Consider the following 13,018-nt stretch of genomic DNA (forward strand, 5'->3'; position numbering starts at 1 on the left):
CACACCACCTGGCAGACAGAAATCCTGCTGTGAAATATCCATACAAAGCATCAAATGTTAAAAAGAAATCAGGGAAAAGGGTTTTCTTAATATTTTTCAACACTTTAATTTTCTTTATATCAGGAATTTTGCTTCTATTTAGTAATTTAAACATTTGTTCATTTTTTTTTTTACAAAAACAAGTGCATCAATATAGTCGTTAAAATCTTGTCAACCATTCTTTTTTTTTTCTTTATTCAAGAAGCGGTCTTTCTGCAGGGTTTACGGTGAAGGCAACAAGGATAGATGAGTGTGTGTTTGTGCAATGTATGTTTAGAGGTGTGTATCTTTTAGTGTTGGTGCAAAAGAAAAGGTTGTGGTTTCTATCCAGATGGCTTGAGTCATGTGTGTATTCCCTCTGGGTGCTCAGATCAGGTTCAAGACCATAAATCATCCTCTCTACATCGTATAGATATGAATATAATAATACTTTATTACTCATTGTCGTTGATCCTTAATATGGCGAAACAAAAAAACCCTCCAAAATATCAAAAACATTGAAAAGATTTGACTGCAACATCACATAGGAAGTGAAATAAAACTCAAAGGTACAACAGAGTAGTATAAACATTGTGCTTCTTTAATTTTACTTACTACAGTCCTCCATTGTCCTTGTAGTCTTTTAGTTTAAATTTTGTTATATTTAATATATAGATATATATATGTATGTATAGAGAGAGGTAAATGTACACGTATAGTCCGCACTGAGGTTTGTCTTTTGTGGCAAGCAGAGAGGCTACTCGGGGCATCCAGCTTTCATCATCCTCTTTATATGCGTCCTTTTTCCACAAGCAATTATTTTTGCTTGATTCATTCATGTGGTTCTTCATCTCTTTGTCGGTAGTTTCCAACTACCCCAAAGAACGATGCAAAAAAGATGGCAGTCTTTGTAAAAAAAAAAAAAAAAAATCCCTTTTTTTTATATTCTCCTGCTTCTTTTCTCACTTTTCTTTTTGGAATCCCTGTTTTTCGTTTTATTCCCTCAGGTTCTTTGTCATCTTTGGTAGCGTGTCCGACACTTTGCTGTGTCTGGAAATAGGGCGCCAGGAGTGTGGGATACGGTGGTTGGAGGGGAGGGTGGATGGTTACAAACAGGATGCACATGGACAAACAAGGCTGATGAAGCACAGAGAAAGGCAAGAAAGAGACACTAATATGAATAAGGTGTTCCTATCATAGTGTTTGAGGTGAAAGATTTACTCTTCTACAAGTATGTCAACCCTTAATACAGATTGTGAGTCAGATGATTATACTCTGAGCATAAATGCTGCAACAGTCAAAGAAAGAGGAGGACAGAAAGTTGACAAACTGATAGATCTTTGTGACATAGGAATGGAACCGATATAAGGCAGGAGGAATATGACAGCGAGCGAGGAGGAGCGACGAGTGACGACACATGTACAAGAGAGGAGGCAGAGAGGAGGAGGAGGAGGAGAAAGGGGAATTTAAAAAGCGCGAGTCAGGGCAGTGTCTGTTAGTACAGACAAGTGGTGGTGCTCTGGTGGGAAGTGCTCATCATCTGTAGAGGAGTGAGAGGGAGCAGGAGAGGCCAAAGGTCAGCCACCTGGCCAGTGGGAGTGACCGTGATCCTCCAATAAGAACTACGGGAAGAAGGCAAAAACAGAAAAAGTAATATCAGTTTATGCAAAGAGGCAGTGCATTTACACTTGACTTTTGAACAGTTTAAATGATTTTTGTGAATCAAAACACTATAAGGTGTGTTCACAAAGTTAATTGGAGGTGCTACATTTGGCCAAATTTTAGTTTATTAATGATTTAAATTCTCAAATTAGAGGCATAACTGCTCTTAAAATAGCTTCACCGAGCACTTAATGTCTCTGCACAGTTTGCTGACATTTACAGAAAGTACAACATATGAATTTAGTTTGAAAAACCAGAGATAGAGGTATGCATGTATGTGTTTATATTACCAGTATGTATTTCATTAGATGTTAAAAAAAAATACAAAATCTTTCTATGCTTATATCTCATAGTACAATGCGGCTATGCACACTTTTTGATTTTCAAAAGTAGTGTGTGTGGCTTATATTCAGGTGTGCTCAATAGTTCGCAAATTATGACACAACATATAAACGTTAATTACAGAAGACAGTAAAAGTTATAGAAAATTAAATTAACTAACTTTGTTACAACAATCCATGTGAGTTGTGGAACACAGAGGCAATAAAGAATCTGTCATTCTCCTTGTTTTTAAAGTTTAGAGCAATGCCTCATAAGATCAATAATTGAATCAATGAAAGTAACAAAAACAACAGGAAAAAGAAGCATTTGTATCTCACAAAATGGTTTATTTCATTATTACTACTGTATAGCTGATGCAAACGTAGGTGCAAATTGCTTCCATCTCCTGAACTGTTTGCCCCTGCATGTATTTAGTGCAATTTGTTTTGTAAATCCAGGGCAAAATAAAAAGAACAACAGGAGGCTGCAATTCCTCATGAACTCCCCTGACGGGGTGTTTTTGATGAGTTTAAGACTGATGTGCTTAAACGGACTAACATTTCCTTATCAGTTCTGCAGCGATGATGATGATGATGATGATGATGATGATGGATGATGTCATAAAATATAAATAGAGTGTTTCTTGGATGAGCAAAGTGAGCTGAAATGAAAAGGACCAGTAAAAAAATAGAAGAGCAAACAACAAATTCCAGACTCATTAAAATCAGTCCATAGCTCTAATCTTTGTTTGGAATAGTTGTTCAACATGTTTTTAGATAAACTCAATCGTCAGCTGGACATTCAGGATCAAATGAAGTTTATTTCACAATGTTAAAATCTTATTTTCCTTTCAAAGTTATACACTCATACCAGCCATCATCTCTTCTACTATACAAACAGTATAGACTTCATAAAGAAATTAAAATTGTTACCTACTTCAACAAAGTTTTATGAATAAAAGAGTGTGTCGTGTATTCCAAAATCAGTATGATTTCATAAGAACTGTCCATCCCTCAGGCACAAAATCAATATCTATAATAAAGCTCAGATCAATAAACAGTGCACTCCACATTCCTGTAGCACAGAAGATGGACAATAAATTGAAACAGAATCTGGTGTTCTTGTTAGGATCAATGGATTTTTTATTTTGACCATTTAGTCGTGTAGTGTTTTTTATTTATTTATTTATTGTTAGTGCAGAAATCTGTTGAAAGCTTTGTGGTCTTTTTGTTTTAACTTTCTATAAAGTCACATATTCTCTTACTGTTGGTCTATTTCGTCTAGAAATCTATTCTGAGCAACTCAATAACCAGGTATGAGCTACTCATCACAGCCTTTAAATTAGCAGCTTTTGTTCCCCTCTTATCATGTCCGTATTTCTGATGGTATTTCTTCGGTCTTTCAAGTCTTCATTTGGAATTTTAACGCACGTTTATTTTGATTCCTCATTACGCTTTCTGATTGACATTGTAAGTCCAATTGAAATGCTCAATTGTATATTATTTATACCATTGTGCTGGAATAGTGTGGTTTGCATATGCATGCATTTAGTTCTTTATACAATTAATGACAGTTTTTTTTTTTGCCAAACAATTGCTTTAATTTATTTTCATTTCTGAGGGGATCATCTCCAAAAGCTTCAGAAAATTCTCCCTGCTTGTATCATCAGCAAATAGTATGGATTTTACCATGTTCAACACTCTATGTGTATTTTAAATATATCACAAACAATTTATATTACCGAGACATGATCTACTTACAAAAGTCACTTTGAGTCAGTGAAGCTGTGCCAGAAACATTTTGGATTTCTAAAATTTCTGGCTGTAAAGGTTTCCCACCCCTTCGTAAGAATGTAGACTAAAGTCTTACGTGTTACTGGAAATGTCAATTCTGATAAAAAGCCACTTAAGAGAGATTGATTTCATTTTTTTTTTTTTTTGTAAAGGTACCATTTTCTTTTACCATCTCCTTTGATCCATGAACAACATAAGCCAGGTGGAGCTTTGTGATTTGTGCAGCTGGAGTTGCACTAAATAAGTCAGAGGCAATCATCTTTCATTTAGCACAAGAGTCCCTTGTGTATACACTCAGTTAACCTGATATAAATGTGAGCATTGTTAAATGTAGGCTGCTTATTCATAGCGGTAATAAATGGAAAAACTTTAGGTTTTGATTTGTTTTTATGTCATTTTTACACAGCATGTGGTGTGTGCTTATTTGGGTCAGGTTGAAGTTCAAAATGCCGACCACTTGTTGGCCTGGGAAATCATAACTCAGGCCAGGATAACCGGACTATTCAACATTTTTTTCAGCCACGAAGCTGGAGATTGTGCTTGATGCTGAAAGTAATGTTAGCCCAGCAGAACACTTTCAGACTATCCTTTCAAAAAATAAAAATAAAATCTGCAGGTGAATCTTTTTTAGATGCGGGATTTTGTGTGGTTTGTGCATGAGACACAGCTTGGTTTTCCATGATGGGGGACACGACTGAGCTTGGTTCCTCTCCCACAAAAGGGGGAGGCAGAATGGCATCGGTCTCTATGGGGCAAACAAAGTCCCAGTGGGAAAACAACACCTGTACTTAAGCCTATTTAGGAACTTTGGACGGGAGAAACAAGGTCAGAACTCGTGCTTTTAAGGCTCACTACATGAGATGCAACTTGTATTCATCATGTTATTTTACCTTCTTTTAATTGTGTTTCCTTTCTACTTCATTATGTGCTGAAAACTCATTATGTGCTACTTATTTTACCTTGCAGAACCAATGCAGGTAACATTGCAAGAGACATACGTATGTCTCTTGCAAGGGCAAAGACTTTCGTGTCGCCCGCCTGATAATTACCCATCTGTCTGTGCCATGCGAGTCTCAAAGAACCCGCAGGACACAATCGCACATGCACACTCTTTGAGCTCAAGAGCTTTCCTCTTCCTGTTTATGCCATCATCTATTATTTACACCATCCGCCAGTGTTGTTACACGCACATATGTGTTACATTGCAGCACAGGCTTGTAGGCGTGCTCATACACATGCATCTCACGCGGTACGTTCCAAAAGGTTTAAAAAGAAAACACAAGTTGTTAATAATTCATTGACATTCATGTTTTTTGCTGCTACGAGATGATTTTGTGGCTCTGATATTTTCTCTGTCACAAATCCAAGCAAAAGTTAACAAAGCCCTGCAGATTCCCACCACATGTTGCTGAATAAAATCAAGCTTGTTGCTGTAATACTCAAATCACACGTCTCACTTCTTCCTGGAGTTGCCGCCCTTTTGATCTGCTTGAGGTTTATTTAGCGTCTTTGACTGTTAGCCTGTATTTTTCACAAGTTTAAAAGAATTAAGAGGACAGGAACACTAAAAGCAGCGGCGGCATGGACTAAGCCAGCTGAGTCAGTGCTGAGCCTGTACTTTCTATAAAATAGTTTCTGAGTTTGAGTCTTGGATTCAAATTTTTCAGAACCAACAAAGCATTACTTCCCATCCTTCTGACCACATTTTAGCAGTCTAAAGCATGTGGATTCACACACTTTAGTCTCTCTATGTTTTTGACCTTTTGTTCTTTCTTTGACCCTTTAGGCTAGTTGTGTCACTCCGCATGCTTACTTTGACATGAAGTGTTTTGCTGAAACTGTGTTGTGTGTGTGTGTGTGCGTTTGTTTGTAATACCTTGTGGGGACGATTTTCCTGACATATACTACGTTGTGAGGACCAATTGCTCCTTGTGGGGACCTGAGCCTGGTCCCCACAAGGGGAAACCCTGCTTTTGGGTCAGGGGTCAGAGTTAGGACTAAGGTATGAATTGAGTTTTGGTTAGGGTTAGGGTGAGGTATGTGATGATTAGGGTTAGGAAAAGGGTAAAGGTAAGGTTTAGGCTGTAGAAATGAATGGAAGTCAATGGAAAGTCCCCACAAAAATAGCCACACAAACATGCATGCGCGCGTGTGTGTGTCTGTGTGTGTGTGTGTGTGTGTGTGTGCGTGTGTGTGTGTGTTACCCTCAAGGTAAAGTTGCTTGATAACGGCCGTGTTTCTGTTTTAGGAGTTTAATCTCAGTTCATCAAGTGGCTTTTTTCTTTTTCTTAAAATCATTACTAGACAGAAGAAGTCTTATGTGTGCAGGTGCAAATTTATGTGAGGTACACACTAGTGCTACCTCCATATCCACCACCCATAGCACTCTGTGCTAAAATAATGCAAAATGGCTCAACGTGTAGCACAAAAATGTGAAACTAATAAATATTGTTAAATGTGACCAAGAGTTAGTGAGAACCTGATTTATATGTTGGTACTGGTGCTGGGTCAAAAATAGGTAATAATCCAGTGAATTAATAAATATATTCTGCATTGACACAATTTAGGTAACAATTTAGGTAACAATTTAGGTAACTATTAGTTACCTAAATTGTGTCAATGCAGAATGAAAACAAAGATAAAGCAAGGACAATAAAATTAAGCTTTTACAGCTTGTTGGCTTAGTTGCAAACTGGGATCCCAAATAAAAGTCATGTAACATGTAAAATTCATGTAACATTCATACAATTATGATTCAGCTTTTACAGAAATTCTTCCTAAAAACCACAAACATTGTGTTAGCAGTTTAAAGTTGTCTTTTTTTGTTTTTACCTCTGTGTCATTTACAATCTTGAAATTACACTTATTTTATATATATAAAAAACTTTTTTAACAAATGGTGTTCTTTCATTTCCTTTTCACGCCGAAGGGTAAATAACTGAACCTCTCCAACATGAGGCATGGTGTGCAGAGGCAAACATTTATCAGAGGGGAAGATCGAGCAAGGAGGAGAGGTGAGGCATAATGAAGTTGAATATAGGGAAGGCAGCAGGAGTGTGATGTGACAAATTAGAAAATGAAAACAGAGGTAAAATTGGGTGAAACAATTGCTGCTGAGGAAAGACACAAAGAAAAAATATTTCCTCTATTTCCTCTATATACTGAAACAGGTATTTATTTCTCTTAAAAGCTAAAGAGAAAGAAACTTTTTCTTTCTCTTCAGTCTGTATATTATGCGTTAGCTAATATTATTTCAGCTTAAATTAAATTGTCTACCTTTTAACACATGCTGCGCTGGCTGTCTTAGGGTGCGTTCACACTGCAGCCTGAAGTGACTCAATTCCGATTTTTTGGCAATTCCGATTTTTTTGCCGGGGCCGTTCACACTGCCAGTAAATGCGACCTGTATGCGTTCTGCAGTGTAAACGGGCAAACGACCTGAAAGTGTCCCGCATGCACAGTAGAGGGCGCAGTTCTGCCAACCGCCATAAAAAGAAGAAGTGCTCAGTGTTTGCGGAAGTAAACATGGAGGCTAACGGTGGAGCTAGCTTACACATTTGAAGTTGTTGTCCGGCCGGAGCAACATATTAACAACTTAATCCTCATATATTCCATCATGGTTGTTGTTTTTCTTCCCACTTGCGCTTATCAGGACGCAGAATAGTGAGATTTGTTGAGAATCAGTGACGTTCAGTTCGGATGAAAGCGACCTGGACGTTATGGTCGCATTTGAATCGGATACGTATCGGATATGGGTCAGATTCGAAAAAGAATCCGACCTGTGCTGTTCACACTGCCATGAAAAGATCAGATACAGGTCGCATTACATCAAAAAAATCGGAATTGGGTCACTTCAGGCTGCAGTGTGAACGCACCCTAAGTGAAAATTGTTATGCATGTTCAGAAGCATTTCTCTTCACACACACTTGGGGCACCAGTCATATCCCATCAGTCACATCTTACCTGTCTTACCTGCGTTGGCTACCGTGTTCTCCTGCTTGCACTTTCCTATGGTGATGGACACATCGTCAATGGCGATATCTCCCTCAAAGCCTGCGCCTCGGATTCCTTCAAACACAATCTGTTTGGGAAAGACAGAGACGAGCAAGATGCTATGTCAGTTAATTTAAAAGGTAAACAACAACCAGAACATCCGCCTCAGATCCACACCAGTGGAGTGGTCAGTGGTAAAAATGTGGTGGGATATTTTTGTGGTTGGTTAAGGACCTGTTAGTCATTCACTGAATCATGTATAGTTGTAATACAAGGTCCTACATTCACCTTGTATTGAAACTATTCTCAAAATGTTCTACATTCCCATAGGAATATATCTGAAAAGAGAAAACCTATCATTGTTTTTCTCATTTCTTGGGTTTCTGAAATTATACCTTTAAATATTTAAACATTTAGGGATAAACTTAAAATTATATATTTTTTTAAAGAGCTTTAAACAGATACACTGACAGGAAACTGGAAAATATGAAGACAATATTCTTAGCATTCACGCTTATGTATAGTAATGTTTTCTGGGATCACAACAACAAGACTAAACAGGAGTCTCATCTGAAAACTTCCCATTTTAGCCAACAGCCATCTGGTTTCTGAGTGACAGCCTAATTACTGCGGTGTAACAAAGGCACCAAAAGCCCATTGCACCCAGCTAATCAAAAAAACAAGCACATTCTTTCTGAGGAAGGAAAATAGAACAAACAAGGAAACTTTGTTTCTTCAAAATACAGAAAAAAATAGAGACCCCACATTTCTAGCCACTGCTGGAGTTTAATATGTGGCAAATGCAGCATTTCATAAGGGTAAATAATACCTATGATTTTCAATGCATTAATAGTTTAACCGATTTTTCAATTTTACAGAAATAGCAAGCTAATTTAAGTTTGGTCAATACATATAGTAATATTTCCAACATCATCTGTCAGCTAACTTTAGAGCAAGGCTCTCTAACTTTACAGAAAAAAAAAACAACAGGTGTTGCTGTGTGTTGAAATTCCCTGCTGAAGAGCAACCTGTCTGCTCTTTGCTTATATACCACCTCTACACATATAGCTAAAGCTCGGGTTAATAGGAGCAGGTGCAGACATAGAGGAACGGCAAATAACGCATGGCTGGTTTCACTTTACAAACTCCATCTGTTCACGCTAACATGCTGCAGTTAGGGGACATGCCCTGCCATCAATTTGCGAGTAAATATATCAAACTAAAACAAGTGTGGGTTCCATTAACCTGATTCCGACCCACCGAGTGGAAAAGCCTGACCTCAGCGCTCATGCTCTCGGTGGATGAAAGGTGAAGAATGGGTGAGCAAACAGCACAGCGAACACACCTCATGTTTGATGCCTTCCTTTGCCGTTGCTTTCATCTGTGAGCACTGTGGTGTTAGTGCCTAGCAGGGATGTCAAGTTGAGGTATCAAACATAAAATTCATTGGGCAGAAACCAATAATCTAGCCGTGAGCGTGTGATGCAAGTTCATTCACATCTGAGAGGGAACCCAAAGTCTGTGAAAGCGATGTAAGATTCCCCGCAAACTTTGATTAATTTCTGATTAAGAGTATGTATAGATTTATGAAATGTTTCCTTTCTGGGTATGCTGATTGTTTTATGCAGTCCACAACCATCCGTGTAATGACTGCGGATATTGAAGAAGTCTTCTCTGAAGCGACCACACTCACTCTTTGTCTGAACGAGACTTTTAACATTTTCATTCGGTTTTCAGTCGCCTTCTCTCCAAATAGAGTCCAATCAATGACATTAATAAAAGGAAAGGAAGAACGAGTGCAGTGCCACCCTTGCACTATTTACTTTAATTTAGGTGAGGAATGAGAAACCTTCTCGTAATGAACAAATAATATAACTAGGAAAACCTTGAAGCTGATTGGGTGGTATTTAGGGGGATAAAAAGAAGGTCGACAGCATAATATGGATTTAGGTGGTCGGCTCATTTGTGCAAGGGATTTGATTGTTAGGCAGACTGGAAGCTGTGAAGAAAACTTTAGGAGAGGGAAAAGGCTAATTGGCCAAAAGTCCAGAGTTCTCTAATTTATATATACTTCCTAGCAGTTTCGTCACTGCTTAGCTGTGGTGAAATGTAACGCACTTTCTTTGTGGAAAGGTTTCTGGCAGCTGAATGAAGTTTTACGCATTCATACAATAATACCCCTAATGACAACTAACTAGAGCTTTAGATGCGTACATCCATACACCTGCAACTGCTTCCTCCACAAGGAGTATACCAGATTGTCGTATAATTGCAGGAGATGAGAAAAATAATTGAGTCAAGGAATCCCAGAACTGTCGCTGGGTTTCTACACACAAAAAACACAGAACTACAACATATTTAAAGTACAATACAAGTCGCGCAATGTGTAATTACTCCTGCAAAGACAATCAACATACTATACAGTACATAGAGTGTATAAATATATGTTTTCATGGGGAAAATGGGCTTGTGCCCTTTCACCAAACGTGTAGTGTAAAAACAGCCAACTGAAGTGTGAGTCGGCTGTGTCAGCAGTGCCTCACACTTATAAAGCACTGCTGGTGACTAATTCGAAGTCAACTACATCTGTTTCTGAGCTTGGGGAGCAGCAAGGTTGTTCATGAAAAGCTTTGTAGACTAATAAAGGGAAAGAAAAGCCTTAAATATTCAACAGTAAGCCTGCTAACTACAGAACAGAGGTACAGAAAATGACATAGAAACAAGAAATACATTAAAAGTTTCACACAGTAGAAAAGACATGTCAAAATCCCCCAGAGTATTGTTATTGTTGTTTAGGGGTTATCTGATGTCACAATATTAATTTTTTTTTTACCTGCAAGAGTCGTCTTGCATGCCAACCGGGTCGGTTGACATGCATTTATAACATAAAAATCCACAAGAAGCACAAGGAAATGGCTTTTATTTAGCTGTCCACTGTAGTGACCACTATGCATGAAAGGGTTAAAACCCAACCCTAAATTTAACTTTGACACTTCCCTTTAAGTCACAGATAATGTGATTTAACATACACCCCATATTAAATCCTTAATACTTATATCATTTGTTGCAACAAGACAAAACTGTCAGTTGGGACTTCCCGTAGTACAACATCTTTTGTAGGCGTAAAACAAATACACTTATTTGAAAATGTGCAGACTTGTTATCAACCTGTGAGAGTAAAAATGACCCAGATGGACAACCTGTGAGTGTGTAGGTGCAGAAAGAGATTCCAGGATCAAAGGAGGTACAGTCAGGTGTCAGGCTGGAGCTATGAGAGTGTTGTTTTGTCGAGTCTTGTAACCTTTAATGTTCCCATTGATGTGCTGTCCACACACCAGAGGGGACACGGTCTTGGGAGAAGGAGGAGAAAAAAATGATTGACTTTGCATGTGTTAGAGAAGGAAAAGAACTCGCAGATATACAGTGAGGACTTTGAAATGCCAACGCGGAGCAGATTCCCCCTGCAATGCAAGGCACGAGGAAAATATAGGTTGGCCTGGTTTCCCACATGCCCCTCAGGTACGGGGACACTGTGAGGAACACAGATGGCCTTGGGTTAATCCGAATAAGGGTCAGAGGAAACGAATGATCTACAGTGTGTTACTGTGTTTGTGCCATTGTGGCACAATAGCACAAACACAAATCTATTTTTTAATTTATTTTTAGAAATGGATTTCACTGTGAGCTTAGAGAAGAGGAATAAAGCATTATGAATTTGTTGTAATGTGATTGACTTTTTTATTTTAATGTAATTCATTTCATCTCTAAATATGTAGTTATCTAATTAAAAAAGAGAAAACTTTGCGGGCATGAAATTAATTAAATTGGAAAGCTAACTTATTGGATACAAATTCCAATACATTTTTGTTTTAATATTACACAATGGGTGGACTACATCTTTTTTGTAAGACAAGTAAGCAGCAACATTATTCAAAAGGTATATTTACATTTGATGGAAGGAGCAAAAACAAAGTGAAAATGCAAAGATGAGCAGCAGCAACTAAAAGGCATGTATGCAGCCATGGAGTTTTGCATGAGATGAAAAAGTTTGTGCTCTCCATCGACACTTCTGCACTTCATAAAAATGAATATCATCATTGCACTAAGAAATTGAGTGAATTTAAATAACTTATACATCTTTGAAAAGGAAAAACTAAAGAGAAAATAATGGGTCCAGCAAGTTGGGCAAAAATTTATAATATTTTTATTGGTGGAAGGAAAAATACTCAGGAGACAAACAAATAAGTATAAAATTTCAATTGATAAAAGTTAAACTGTTGTAGTGAGTCAAATAAAATATACAACTTATTAGTTTTATGATTATTACGAGACAGAGTTAAAATCAAATTAATTTTATTCTAAAGCAGCAGCGGAAGTAGCTGATCAGGTCAACATAAAGAAAACAAGCCAAGTCAGATCTCTGACATAACAGGTCAGACACTAAAACAGCCAAATGAAAAGTGAATCAGGTGTTTGAAAAAAAAAAAAAAAACATAGAGAACATCACTAATTTGTCCCAAATGAGAAAGCAATAGCTGCTCTTTTAAAGAATCGAGTGAAATATTGTTAGTCTGTTGGTTGGAAGAGCAAATAAGTAGACTAAGAGGATCAAAAAGGAAAATATTTTGATAAGGGAAAAATAAAAGCTATAAAAAAATCCCACCAAAGTTCTGTAAAAAATTATATAACAAATAGTCTCCTATCAATTCAGCCATCCAATAATATGCTCAGTTTCAGCGCATATCAGCTTAAATTCTCTGCAGTGGTTCGTTTATTTACTTCGCATCATCATTTTAAAAACCTGCTTGTTATCCTGCATGTGAGGCATCTAAATAATAAAGTAGAACTGACATTTAAAGTGAGGCTAAAGATAAAATGAATATCATTTGAAAAACAAAAAACACACCAGATTTGAGGTGACCGTCCCTACCATGAAATAACTTTCCTCATTACAATAAAGCACCATTTATGAAGCCCTATGAACATATTGACTTGGTGGCAGAGGCAGAATGTTGATGTTCAGGTTATTTAAATAGCATTAATTCACAACAAATGTTGCCTTGAGACACTTTACTAAAAAATAATAATAATAATTTAAATTCAATCGCACATCTATTGCACTTGAAGTCACCAAACAGTACAGTAAGCTCAATTAATTTTTCAAAGTAGTTCAAAAAGTTTCTATCTAAAGAGACAGCAGATTTCATCAAATCATTGACTTGTTGCAACGA

General features: G+C 37.4%; 1 protein-coding gene across 2 annotated transcripts in view; it reads right to left on the bottom strand.

Moving 5' to 3' along the window:
* Positions 1-230: 230 nt before the first annotated feature.
* The window catches only part of mdga1 (MAM domain containing glycosylphosphatidylinositol anchor 1), a 175,182-nt gene continuing 162,394 nt past the window's right edge, over positions 231-13,018 (bottom strand). Inside the window, exons 17-18 of one of the 2 annotated variants that reach the window (XM_016674831.1) lie at positions 7,758-7,875; positions 231-1,640 (exon numbers count right to left, since the gene is read on the bottom strand). In XM_016674831.1, the coding sequence (XP_016530317.1) occupies positions 1,555-1,640; positions 7,758-7,875 (204 nt within the window). In that variant the 3' untranslated portion in view covers positions 231-1,554. The remainder of the gene's footprint in view (positions 1,641-7,757; positions 7,876-13,018) is intronic. The other variant, XM_007559058.2, reaches the window with a different exon arrangement.

This window comes from Poecilia formosa, unplaced genomic scaffold (assembly GCF_000485575.1).
Source record: "Poecilia formosa unplaced genomic scaffold, Poecilia_formosa-5.1.2 Scaffold102, whole genome shotgun sequence".
NCBI lineage: Eukaryota > Metazoa > Chordata > Actinopteri > Cyprinodontiformes > Poeciliidae > Poecilia > Poecilia formosa.